The sequence below is a fragment of the Podarcis filfolensis genome (genome assembly GCF_964270895.1).
Source record: "Podarcis filfolensis genome assembly, chromosome: 1".
Taxonomy (NCBI): domain Eukaryota; kingdom Metazoa; phylum Chordata; class Lepidosauria; order Squamata; family Lacertidae; genus Podarcis; species Podarcis filfolensis.
In genome coordinates, this window is record NC_139604.1 from 130,833,256 (window position 1) to 130,847,118 (window position 13,863).

General features: G+C 46.9%; 1 protein-coding gene and 1 long non-coding RNA gene across 2 annotated transcripts in view; both read right to left on the reverse strand.

Annotated features, from left to right (window-relative positions):
• Nucleotides 1-13,863, reverse strand: part of LOC310766583 — a 165,749-nt gene that overhangs the window by 64,842 nt on the left and 87,044 nt on the right. The window lies entirely within an intron of this gene.
• Nucleotides 1-13,863, reverse strand: part of SAMD4A (sterile alpha motif domain containing 4A) — a 155,123-nt gene that overhangs the window by 64,842 nt on the left and 76,418 nt on the right. Inside the window, exon 3 of the mRNA XM_083613985.1 lies at nucleotides 7,665-8,186. Coding sequence (XP_083470111.1) covers nucleotides 7,665-8,186 — 522 coding nt within the window. The remainder of the gene's footprint in view (nucleotides 1-7,664; nucleotides 8,187-13,863) is intronic.

The window sequence follows — 13,863 nt, forward strand, 5'->3', positions numbered from 1 at the left end:
TGAGACTCCTTAAAGGGAGTGAAAGGCGGGATATCAAATCCAAACTCTTCTTCTTCTTCTTCTATGCCTTTTAAATGTGTTTGTGTGTGTGTGTGCTTTTATTGTGTATTTTTTGTTCTCATTTTGTATTTTTATGTTGTGAACCACCCTGTGATCTTTGCATGTAGGGCGGTATACAAATTTAATTAATAATAATATTAACAATAAACCGCTCACCTTTCGCGGTGGGTTATGGCGCGGCTGGGCATTTGGGTCCTTGTAGTGACCCGGCTCGGGGGCAGGGGATTGACACCCCCTCCCTGCCAACACTGGCTGCGTCACCCCTGCCTGGCCAATCTATGCCCACGGGGTGTGTGGATATGAGTATTTTAAACCACGGCATAGTTGGGGCTTCCCTCGCTCACCTCCTTGCGAGATAATAATAGTAATACAGTGGTAACCTCGAGTTACAGACGCTTCAGGTTACAGACTCCGCTAACCCAGAAATAGTACCTCGGGTTAAGAACTTTGCTTCAGGGTGAGAACAGAAATCGTGTGGCAGTGGCAGTGGGAGGCTCCATTAGCTAAAGTGGTACCTCAGGTTAAGAACTGTTTCAGGTTAAGAACGGACCTCCAGAACGAATTAAGTTCTTCACACGAGGTACCACTGTACTAATGGGCAAAGGTAAGGTAAAGGTAAAGGACCCCTGGGCGGTTAAGTCCAGTCAAAGGCAACTATGGGCTTGCGGCGCTCATCTCGCTTTCAGGCCAAGGGAGCTGGCGTTTGTCTGCAGACAGCTTTCCGGGTCATGTGGCCAGCAGGACTAAACCGCTTCTGGTGCAAGAGGACACCGTGACGGAAGCCAGAGCGCACGGAGATGCCGTTTACCTTCCCGCCACAGCAGTGCCTATTTATCTACTTGCGTCTGGTGTGCTTTCGAACTGCTAGGTTGTCAGGAGCTGGGACAGAGCAACAGGAGCTCACCCCGTCGTGGGGATTCAAACCGCCGATCTTCCGATCGGCAAGCCCAAGAGGCTCGGTGGTTTACTAATACTAATACAGTGGTACCTCGGGTTACATACGCTTCAGGTTACATACACTTCAGGTTACAGACTCCGCTAACCCAGATATAGTACCTCAGGTTAAGAACTTTGCTTCAGGATGAGAACAGAAATCATGCTCTGGTGGCGCGGCAGTAGCGGGAGGCCCCATTAGCTAAAGTGGTGCTTCAGGTTAAGAACAGTTTCAGGTTAAGAACGGACCTCCAGAACAAATTAAGTTCTTAACCTGAGGTACCACTGTACTAATACTAATACTAATATAGGCAACTCCTGTTTCAGATGCGATCGCACACAGATATGCAGCACCGAACCCAGAAATGACTCAGAAATGTCATAAAGATGTCACTGAAAGGTCACTTAAAGGGCAGAACTGGGTGTTTGCAGGCTTTTTTGATGGGTGTCCAATTTCACACAATTTCAAGCAAGGACGTGGAACAACACAGCCCCCTTGAAAACTGGGAGTTGCTTGTATGCTTCTGAACATCCTTGAGGGAATCGCAGGCAGGGGGGGCGAGCGCTGCTCCCCTCAGTTCCTGCCTGAAACAGACCCCATGGCCGTATGTTTGGCGTCTGCGAGAACAGAGTGCTGGACTAGTTGGGTCTTTGGGTCCGATCCGGCAGAGCTCTTCTGGCGCTCCCCTCGGCGCTGCTTGCACGTTTCCATCACTTGGAAGTAAACAAAAGCTCATGATTCTAAAATTTTGTCTAAAATGTATAAATTGCTGCTTGAATGGCATTTGAAGGATGAGGAGGTAAAGTCGGTTATGATCCACTGGGCCAAAGATTTTGGGTATAATATACAGCTGAGTGATTGGGTAAAATTATGGAAAGAAGGTTTAAAATTTACTGCATGCAATGCCCTAAAAGAAAATGTCGTGAAAATGATGTATAGATGGTATATTACACCTGTCAAGTTAGCGAAAATGTATAAAGTCAGTAATAAAGGTTGGAAATGTAAAGAAAAAGAGGGAACATTCTATCACATGTGGTGGGAATGAAAAAAGGTGAAATGCTTCTGGGAGATGATATATAATGAGATGAAAAAAATGTTGAAATATACATTTATAGAGAAACCAGAAGCATTTTTACTGGGCATTGTTGGGAGTGATATAAATAGAAAGGAATATAAGCTCTTTTTATATGCAATAACAGCAGCAAGAATATTACTGGCCGAAAAATGGAAGCAAGAAGAACTACCAAGAAGAACTACCGACGATTGAAGAATGGAGGATGAAGTTAATGGACTATGCCAGGGGTCTGCAACCTTTAAGACAAAAAGAGCCACTTGGACCCGTTTCCAAAGAAAAAAAAACTGGGAGCCGCAAAACTCGTCATTATAAAAATAACTTTTTTGTCACTTTTTTAAATTATTTCTTTGTTTGACCCCTCAGAATTACTCCTCCTCATAGAAATAAACGTTAAATTAACAAGTTACCTTTTTGTGTGTGTGTGTGTTCTTCACTCCCCTTCAAAACAGTGACCAGCGTACATGCCCCCTTTCAATGCAGTGACCAGCGTACATGCCCCTTACAATGTAGCGGGCGGGCAGGCGGGAAGGTGACTAACGCACGCAGCGCCCCCATGCGACGTCACAGCCAGTACAGCGCCCGCCACAGTGGGGAGTGTCGGGGCGCACAATGCGCCTCCTCCCCTCGCTAGTATCCGCCCCGGAGCCGCGGCAAAGGTGTAAAAGAGCCACATGCGGCTCCGGAGCCACGGGTTGCAGACCCCTGGACTATGCAGAACTAGATAAACTAACAAGAAGGATTCGAAACCGGCGGGACCAGAAATTCACGGAAGACTGGAGTAAATTTACGGACTATTTGAAAAGTATTTGTGAAGATCAGACGACGTTTGTAGGTTTGCAAGAAGTTTTGTGAGGAGTATTATTGGAAGTATTGCAAAAACGGAGAAGGGGGAGGGTGATTTGTTAAGAGATGTAAAGGCAATATAAAGTTAAGACATGCATAAGAAGTGGTTAAAACGGTGGATCATCAGAGGTGCTGATGGAAGTCTAAAAAGATTGTATAAGTGATAAGTTTTGTGGTACATTTTATAATTTACATGTTAAAATCATTAAAAATTATATATATATATATATATATATATATATATATATATATATATATATATGTGTGTGTGTGTGTATGTATATATATATGGAAGTAAACAAAAGCTCAGTAAGATCCAGCGAGGGAGTGTGCAGAAAAACTCCCTTTTCCAGAGCAGCTTCCTTAAGCACACGCTTCGTGCCGCAAAACCCTGCTCTGAAAGGGGGAGACTGCAAAACCCTCGGTGGAACTGAGAGCTGCGTGTTGGCCCGAGTGAACCGGGCCAGGAGCAGAACGCCCTCATTGTACGGAGCCAGGAAGTGCCTTGGGGCTGGGATAAGGGCTGCTTGTGCAGGGGAGGCAGCCTGGAGAGGACACGGAGCGAAAGAGGAAAGACTCACGCAGCAGGCTCCTTCGGTGGGAAAGGCTGCCCCGTGCCAGGAGAGAGGCGAAACAGAAGGACGTTTGTGCAGAGGGGGGCAGGCGGGAGGCAGGCTCAGATGGGGCAGGGGGCACCCGAGAGGAACCCGGATGACAATGACGAACTTTATGACCTGTCCTTTGCCAGCAGGTCCCAGGGCAGGCTGTGAACGTTTGAATTTCAGAACGAAAAAACTGCCCAGAACATCTTTAAACAGCCATGAATCCAGTTTGCAAAGGGTACTAAGAGTTGTAAAACTCCTGAGAGTTTTAGGTTGCTAATATTGTAAGAATGTATAAATATATAATATGAAAATCAATAAAAACAATTGCAAAAAAAGTGGATAGGCCAGTTTGAAACAAAAACAGTTGTTGATATTATTATTATTATTATTATTATTATTATTATTATTATTATTATTATTGAATTTATACATCACCCTATACCCAGAGGTCTCAGGGTGATTCACAGAAAAGATCACAATATATAAAATAAAAACATTAACAATAACACTCCCCCCAAAAGGAGCCATATTTTAAAAGGGCATAGGATATCCATCAGATCAACCAAAGGCCTGGTTAAAAAGGAATGTTTTTGCCTGGTGCCTAAAGGCGTATAATGTAGGTGCCAGGTGGACTTCCCTGGAGAGAGCATTCCACAGACGGGGAGCCACTGCAGAGAAGGCCCCGTTCTCATGTTGCCACCCTCCGGACCTCTCGAGGAGGGGGCACACGAAGAAGGGCCTCAGAAGATGATCTCAGGGTCCGGGTAGGTTTATATGGAAAGAGGCTGTCCTTGAGGTATTGGGGCCCTGCGCCATTTAAGGCTTTATAGGTCAAAACCAGCACTTGGAATTGGGTCCGGAAACTAATTGGTAGCCAGTGCAGTTGGACCAGGATGGACCAGCGATGCAATATGCTCAAATCGTCTTTCTCCGGTGAGCAACCTGGCTGCTGAATTCTGCACTAGCTGAAGTTTCCGAACCGACTTCAGAGGCAGCCCTACGTATAAGAGTTGTTAGAGACGCATTTCCGACAGGTAGTCCCTCTTCCCAGGGAACTCTGGGAACTGTAGCTGCGTGAGGGGTGCAGATGGCACCCTAGGGTTCCCGGAACACCTCCCTTCGCCTTGACAGATCCACCTGGCAGAAAACACACCTGATTTTCCAAGCGCCTCTGTTGCACTTCTCCTGAAGTCGGCCAAGCTAAGGACAGGGTTTTTCTAATTCATATGCCCTTTAAAATTTCAGTCGTCTGTGGAACAGCTTGGGTGCGGTGCCCTAGGATTTCAATTCAAAATAAAAACCCAGAAGGAGATTCGAACCCTGGTCCGACTTGGGAATTTGGGTCAATGCACTACAACATGAGCACTTCCTGCTTCAAAGGTACTCTTAAAGAGCCCCTTTAAAAAGATAATGGCACCAGCCCTCAATCACTACCCCAGGCCAGATATGGAGACAGGTTGCTTTGGGGGTGGGGGGGGGAGAGAAAGTCCAGATTGGAAAATAGCTTTAGGTAGTTTTCAGGTCACCTCAACCCAAAGCACCATCTCAACTTCCTACTCAGTTTAATTGCCATCAAGGAAAAAGACACTAAGGCAAACAAGAGGGAAGGGAGTGTTGAAAGGAAACACCTGATCGGTGGGATCAGAAGAGAGATAAGGGATGCTAGCAGAGGCTGCCTGGGAGGGAGGAGGTAAAAGCCCATGGATCCTCACGATTTTTACATTGGGTCACCCCAAATTCACCATCAGATCACATAGCATGTCCATGGCTACAGCCTGCACCAAAAAAATCATGCAATATAACAATATACAAAATGGAAGAAAATAATGCGATAAAATTATATGTGATATAAAAAGAACCAGAAGAAGGAAGGAGGGAAGTCAGCTCTGAAGAGCAAGTATAAATGTAAAATGTAATACAATATGTGTATGTGGAGTACCTAATTGAAAAACTAATAAAGATTATTATTAAAAAAAAAGAAATCCTACGATTCTATGAAATTTATTCATTCATTGTAAAGTTGCAAGAAGGGAGGTTCAAGCTAAACAGCAGGAAGAACTTTCTGACGGTAAGAGCTGCTCAACAGAGGAAAGGTCCCCCTTGGGACGTTGTGGACTCTCCTTCCTGGGGGGTTTTTAAGAAGAGGTTTGATGGACATCTGTCATGGATGCTTTGGCTGAGATTCCTGCATGGCAGGGGGTTGGACTAGATGACCCTCAGGGTCCCTTCTAACTTTACAACTCTACGATTCTATTATTATGCCATGCAAACCACAAAACAAAAAGCCACTGGATTGCAAATATACACTGCAATGAACTGGTGAAGTTACACGATTCCTTTGTCTTTGCTGCAGTCGACAGACACGGCGACTCCTCTGGAAGCAGCACAAACAGTGCCAATTTAAATCAGAAGTGGGGCAGCTGTGGGTCTCTGATTGTTGTCCAATACCAGCTCCCATGCCTAACCATTGGGTAGGTAAAAGAGCCCCGAAGGGTTAATAATAATAATAATAAATTTTATTTATATCCCGCCCTCCCCAGCCGAAGCCGGGCTCAGGGCGGCTAACAACAATCAAATAATCAAACAATCAAATAATCCAACATTTTAAAAACATTTCATTATAAAAATTAATTAAAATCAGATTGATGGCAACCGTTAAGCAAAATTCTGTGCAGGTTGCCAGAGGAGGGGGTCAGGCTGCGCCCTAACCAAAGGCCTGGTGGAACAACTCTGTCTTGCAGGCCCTGCGGAAAGATGTCCAGTCAAAGGCGACTATGGAGTTGTGGCGCTCATCTCGCTTTTCAGGCCAAGGGAGCCGGCGTTTGTCCGCAGACAGCTTTCCGGGTCATGTGGCCAGCAGGACTACGCCACTTCTGGTGCAACAGAACACAGTGACAGAAGCCAGAGCGCATGGAAAGGCCGTTTACCTTCCCGTCGCAGTGGTACCTATTCATCTACTTGCGCTGGTGTGCTTTCAAACTGCTAGGTTGTCAGGAGCTGGGACTGAGCAACGGGAGCTCACCCTGTCACGGGGATTTGAAGCACCGACCTTCTGATCGGCAAGAAGCATAGCTGTCAACTTTTCCCTTTTCTTGTGTGGAATCCTATTTGGAATAAGGGAATTTCCCTTAAAAAAGGGGGAACGTTGACAGCTATGGCAAGAAGCACTCTGAACACTCTAAAGTGTTATAGGTAAAGGTAAAGGGAACCCTGACCGTTAGGTCCAGTTAAAGGCAACTATGGGGTTGCGGCACTCATCTTGCTTTCAGGTAAGGGAGCCGGCGTTTGTCCACAGACAGCTTTCTGGGTCATGTGGCCAGCAGGACTAAACCGCTTCTGGCACAATGGGACACTGTGATGAGTGCCAGAATGCATGGAAACGCTGTTTACCTTCCCGCTGCAGCAGTACCTATTTATCTACTTGCGCTGGTGTGCTTTCAAACTGCTAGGTTGGCAAGAGCTGGGCCAGAGCAACGGGGGATTTGAACTGTCAACCTTCTGATCGGCAAGCTCCAGAGGCTCAGTGGTTTAGACCACAGCACCACCCACGTCCCCACTGAAATGAACGAGCACCCTGGAGTCCTCAGACAACTCTCACTAGGCTTCTCCAGGAGAAGTTGCTGCTGCAATTAGATCTTTGCGGCAACTTGGTGCAACACAGGAGACCTACACAATTCCACTCCCTCCTTCCTCGCTTGGAACCCTAATGGATGTTTGTTACCATGGCTGTTGCCACGTTTTGAAAACCTTCCAATAACAATATTTATTTAGGAATAGGAAGTGGGACGGGACATGCAAACCTGCCAGAAGGGCCACAGCAGGGAATCATTCGGCTTGTAACTTAAAGGGTTAATACAAGGCTAGGTAAGCCCACTTAGCCAAGGGATGGTGGTGGAGGGGTTGCTTAGCAACCAGGGATGCTTGGCAGAGGCAACACGTGCTCTGATTGGCTGCGTAGCTTTGACATTCCCCTGGCTGCCTGACTGAACCTGACCCTGTTCTCCACCAGCCCAGACCCTAATTTAGGCACGGCTTCTTTCCCCTCGAGTTATATGCTGTTTTGTTCAAGTTTGCTCAGTGCGGTGCTACTGCGGGGAAAGGAAAGAGCCCTCCCGCACGCCCCCCAAGACCGCCACCCGCGACTTACTTGTGCCCGTGCCCGTTCCGATCGTGTTGATTGTCGCGGGGACGGAAGAGGAGGAATAGAGAGGGAGGTGGCCATTCTCGCAGCCCAGGTTCTTATCCTGCCAGCTGGAGGCGTTGACGCAGATGCCGGAGTCCCGCGAACTCTGCCACCCGTTGAGCTTATCGTCCGAGTTCTGTCTTTGGTGATAGTAGTGCGACGGCCCGTAATCGACCGAGTCGGACCGGCCTCTGCCCTGGCTCCCGTAGGTGCCCAGCGATGTGCGGTCCTCCAGGTGGTTCAGCCACATGGCCAGGGCGCTCCTGTCCTCCAGGGACGTGGCGGGGTGAATCAGGGCGTAAGACAGGAGCTGCCTGCTCTCCTCTATGTGCTGGTTGTGTTCGATGGAGTGAGCCAGGATCTTGGGAAGGAGCTTCATGTACTCCACTTTCGCCTCGATGTTCCCCGGCTTCAGCAGAGGCAGGTGGGTCAGCAGGAGCGAAATCACCTTGTCCTTTGATTCCTGCTGCCACTGGTTAATGATTCCTGTTGTGCCAGGGAAGGAAAGGGGCAGGAGAAAGAGAGTTGTGAAATCAGCAAACCGGCCGAGCGAGAAAATAAGGAGATTCAGACGCACCGAGGCGGCTTTGCGAGGCTGATCCCCGCAGAACAAGGAACGACGCAGTCTAGTTCTTTTCTCCTCCCCGCACAAAGCGGAAGAAGAAAAGGGAGTGCAAAACCAAACCAAAGAGGTGACTTGATCTCTCTGCTGGGAGTGTGCAGACTTCTGAGTCACACAGAACGCCATGCACTGATTTTCTCAGCCTGTTATTGCAATCAGGAAGATTAAAGAAATTTAATAGATGACATAAAATTTTAATAAATAGAATAATAGGTTGGGGGAGGGGGGATTACAGTCATACCTTGGGTTACAGACACTTTGGGTTGTGTGATTTCGGGTTGCACACCCTGCCGAACCTGGAAGTACCGGAACGGGTTACTTCTGGGTTTGGGCACTTGCGCATGTGCAGAAGCAGTGAATCATGCTTTGTGCAGAAGTGCCGAATTGTGACCTACGCATGCGCAGATGCAGCGCTGCGGGTTGCGAACATGCTTCCCGCACGGATCACGTTTGCAACCCAAGCGTCCACTGTATTGGATTGTTTTTGGTTTTTATTATGTATTCTGCATTTTTTTATATTGCAGTTTTGTGTTGCGAACTGCCCTGAGATCTACGGGCATAGGACAGTATACAAAATTAATAAGTAAAAGAAGAATAACGAATAAAATAAAGAAATCACACCTGTGTCAGCTGCCCTCCTGCCACTGGCACAAGATACAGTCAGAAAAGATATGTGAGGGTCATTGATCCACACAGACCCGTACTGATCATTTGTGGACCAGGAGATGAAAATAACTACTTACCTGTTACACACCCTGATTATTTTATATTTGGGGTTTTTTTTATGGTGGATATAACAAATTCAGAATTAACAAAGAATAGCAGTACTTTCCACACAGACCCAGTTCACATGCAACACAAACCCAAAATATGTCTTACCATGAATTTCCAGAGAAGAGAGAGCAGTGACTGTAGCCAAGCATTTATCTGTGGCTTATTCTTATTTATTTATTAGATTTACTACCCGTCATCAAAAAAATAATAATAATAATAATAATAATAATAATAATAATAATAATAATAATATTCTGGGAGGCTCCCAATTGAATATTAAAAACACAATACAGCATTAAACATTAAAAACTTCCCTAAACAGGGCTGCCTTCAGATGTCTTTTAAAAGTGGGATAGTTGCTTATTTCAAAAGATCTCAGGGCCGTTCACAAGATAAAGATTCAAGATGAAAGCACAAATAAATAGTCAAAACAGAATCAATGAAACAGTATCACACTTGGTTTGCCTGGAGAAGGCAGACAAACTTCTATTTGAATTCTGCTAGGCAAAATTTCCTACTGTCATTCACTGTTTTAATGGGCAAGGTTGCAATCCAACGTTTACTTACACAGGCACTAAGTCCCACTGAAATCAGAGGGCCTTACTCTTGAGTAAACATATTTAGGATTGTACTGGTGTAACTTATTCACTTTGTTTAGAAAATATCTGAGGTAGAAACAGGAAGCTTGCGTTTAACGCAGTGATGATCTCTTTTGGTGACTTAAGCAAATCCTTTTTTTATTATTATTATTTAATTAATCATTTTTTCGATACAAACATCAACCGCAAAAGACACACACAACAAAAACCATAATGGCGATAATAACACAATTTGACAATTCAGATTGGAATACACTGATACACCTATGACTATACCTTTTTAAACAATATTTCCCCACCTCTCTCTCCTCCCCCCACTTCCCACCACTATCTGCCTTATCGTTAAGTGAATCCATTCTGACATAAGCAAGGCTTCCTGTGCAACTTCCCCAGGTAAAGGTAAAAGGACCCCTGACCATGAGGTCCAGTCGTGGCCGACTCTGGGGTTGCGGCACTCATCTTGCTTTATTGGCCGAGGGAGCCGGCATACAGCTTCTGGGTCATGTGGCCAGCATGACTAAGCCGCTTCTGGCGAACCAGAGCAGCACATGGAAACGCCGTTTATCTTCCCGCCAGAGTGGTACCTATTTATCTACTTGCACTTTGACGTGCTTTTGAACTGCTAGGTTGGCAGGAGCAGGGACCGAGCAACGGGAGCTCACCCCGTCGCGGGGATTCAAACCGCCGACCTTCTGATTGGCAAGCCCTAGGCTCTGTGGTTTAACCCACAGTGCCACCCGCGTCCCCAGAACCATTCATCATTCTCGTTGCCATTCTGGGTTGTCCAGGTTTACACCCACCATCGCTGCCCTTCTCCTAACATTGTGCAAATTCCACTTGGAAAGCTGACACAGAGCCAAACGTCTCTGCATGGGGGTTATGGCAGGTTCACAGATAAAAGTGGGGGCAGAAAGGCAAGGAGCTGCTGCAGAAGGAAGGAAGGAAGCGGAAAGCCGTGTAGGAGAAAAAGAATGGCAAGCATCTTGGTCCAGAGGCACATTTGTGCTTAAATCTCCCAAACCCACATAAGTCCTATGGCAGTCATGCAACCGCCTCCGACATCACACGCATGCCCCAAATACACAGAGCTCTCTCTTCCGGTTTCATGGCCGACAATGCTGCCCCCCCCCCCCGGCACAAAACACTGCTGAAAATCCAACTGGCCACATCAAAACAGCTGAAAATCCAACTGGCCATATCAGGGTAGCTTCTAATCAGATCTAAAACACACACACAGCCTTCAAGAAGTCTTTCAGACACTGGTTCCTGAATTTCTTTTGGGGCACCGCTCTCTTGGTTCCATAAACTCACGCCAGTGCCGCCCCCCCACCGCACAAAAAAGCATTATTCATAAACAGCTGTTTGCACCACCCACCCAGGAAGATATTAGCACAATTAACAGCAAAGGTGCGTTTATTCAAAATCCAATTACCGTATTTTTCACCCTATAAGACACACTTTCCCCCTCCTAAAACGTAAGGGGAAATGTGTGTGCGTCTTATGGAGCGGATGCAGGCTGTGCAGCTATCCCAGAAGCCAGAACAGCAAGAGGGAGCGCTGAGCTTCTGTCCCTTGCTCCCACAAAAACCCCCAAGATCCGCGCTCCCTTCCACGAGCCGCACGGAGCATGTGTGCGGCGCTTGGGGGCTTTTCCCCAAGGAGGGAGAAGGGCAGCCCGTCAGCGACGGGAGTGCTGAGCAGAGCCTGGGATGCATACAGGCTCTGCTCAGCGCTCCCTTTAAAGAATATTTTTTTTCTTGCATTCCCCCTCTAAAAACTAGGTGCATCTTATGGTCAGGTGTGTCTTAGGGGGTGAAAAATACGGTAAGACTATGTAGTTTAATTAATTCAACAAAACTGATGAACTTGATGATCCAGTGGTACCAGCTTTTCAAGGTCTAATAGTCCTTTGCACCTCCCCCTGGAGCCTACTTGCCTCTTAGCACCCCCCCGGGTGATCCCACAGCCCCCCAGGGGGTGGTACTGGTCACTTTGAGAAACACTGCTTTAGGACTTCCTAGATTTTTTATATCTGAGCACGGTGCTTTCTAGATTGAAACTGGAGGCACACTTCAAAATGCAATGTTACCTGCATCCTCATCTCGAAGCAGCTGCGAGAGACTTTGGGGGTGCCAGCGCCTACCTTGGTCTCAGTACAGGGTGAGATCACTGGAGGCTGTGCTGCCTTTATGATATACAGTTGTATTTACATTTATACATACAAGGGGACGCAGGTGGCGCTGTGGGTTAAACCACAGAGCCTAGGACTTGCCAATCAGAAGGTCGGGGTTCGAATCCCCGTGACGGGGTGAGCTCCCGTTGCTCGGTCCCTGCTCCTGCCAACCTAGCAGTTCAAAAGCACGTCAAAGTGCAAGTAGATAAATAGGTACCACTCCAGCGGGAAGGTAAATGGCGTTTCCGTGCGCTGCTCTGGTTCGCCAGAAGTGGCTTAGTCATGCTGACCACATGACCCGGAAGCTGTACACCGGCTCCCTCGGCCAATAAAGCGAGATAAGCGCCGCAACCCCAGAGTCGGCCACGACTGGACCCAATGGTCAGCGGTCCCTTTACCTTTACCTTACGCTGGCTGCGCAGGTGCAGACTTTTGATGCGCCAGGGCCTCCCGCCAGTCTGTCGTTCCTACTCGGGAGTAAGCCGCCTTGAGTTCAGCAAGGTTAGAGAAATTATCAGCATGCGCACAACAGCAAAAATCACATGAATTGTTCAAAAGCATGCCAAATGCAAGCTTTTGCCTTTCAATAAAAAGTTGTTTGTGTCGTTGAAAGCTCTGTTATTGTGTTTTTCTTTTATGGCAGAAGATGTTAATGGATGAGTTGTTTTTTCTAAACTAAAACCTCAGTATTCAGGTTAAATTGCTGCGTTGGCACTTTGCAATAAATAAGTGGGTTTTGGGTTGCAATTTGGGCTCTCGGTCTCTAAAAGGTTCGCCATCACTGCCCTAGGATGAGTGGCATCCAGCCAGCTATGGGAGAGGGAGGCTTTCTGCCTTCTTCTGAAGGCACTATTATTGAGTTGTTTCTACGACAACATGTCTGTACTTGACCAACCCTTTAAACATGTAAAAAGGATGCTTAACAGGTTTGTCTTGGGCAGGGGTCAGCAAACTTTTGCAGCCTTGGGCTGGTCTACCGTCCCTCAGACCTTGTGGGGGGCTGGACTATATATTTTTTTTGGGGGGGGGGATGAACAAATTCCTATGCCCCACAAATAACCCATAGATACATTTTAAATAAAAGCACACATTCTACTCATGTAAAAACATGCTGATTCCCGGACCGTCCGCGGGCAGGATTGAGAAGGCGATTGGGCCAAATCTGGCCCCCGGGCCTTAGTTTGCCTACCCATGGTCTAGGGGCATTAAAGAAATTGCCTTGACCACTCCAGAAGTTCCTTCAACTGCTGTCTCCCAATGTATAGATATAAAATGACAGGCTTGGATATCACCCAAAGGCATCATCCACACCAAGCCCCTGTTACAATAATATTTTCACTCATATCCCAACAGCTCCTTTCTCTCATTTTGTCCAGTTAAGTCAAGGCTCAGGGATGGATCTTGGCTTTCAGGCCAATGGCAGCACTTCTGAAATTCCTCTCCACCAATCAGCTGCACCTCAGAAGCCTCGAAAGTCCATTGGTACTAACTAGAACTTTACCATTCATTGTACTTTCCCAACCAGGTGCCCACCAGATGCTGACGGAGTCCGACTCCTATCTCACCTAACCTTTGACCTTGCTTGGTGCAGGTGATAAACCTGAACAGCAGCAGGTTGGTCATTGTGCTTTCGGCAGACTTCACATACAGTTTTGGTAGAAGCCCAGCAGAAATTTCCTCTCAATATAAAGGCAGTTCCTGTCAGCTGTATATAATCGACACCTTTGGCTTTAACATCTAAGCATCTCAACATGGTCAGCAAAATTCCGGCACTTAAGTGATCTACACAAATCACTTATAGGCAGGTTGGGTGCAGGTTATGGCAGAAGCTGAACATTGTTTTCTGTAAGCTAGGAGTGTGTTCACAACGAGACACATTCACACTCAGGTGCAAGACACAAGCTGAAGCCCCTCTGACCAAGGGAACCACAGTATAAAGTCACAACATCAGCTTGCTGCCTGACTAAGGCCGCATTCATACCACACATTTAAAAG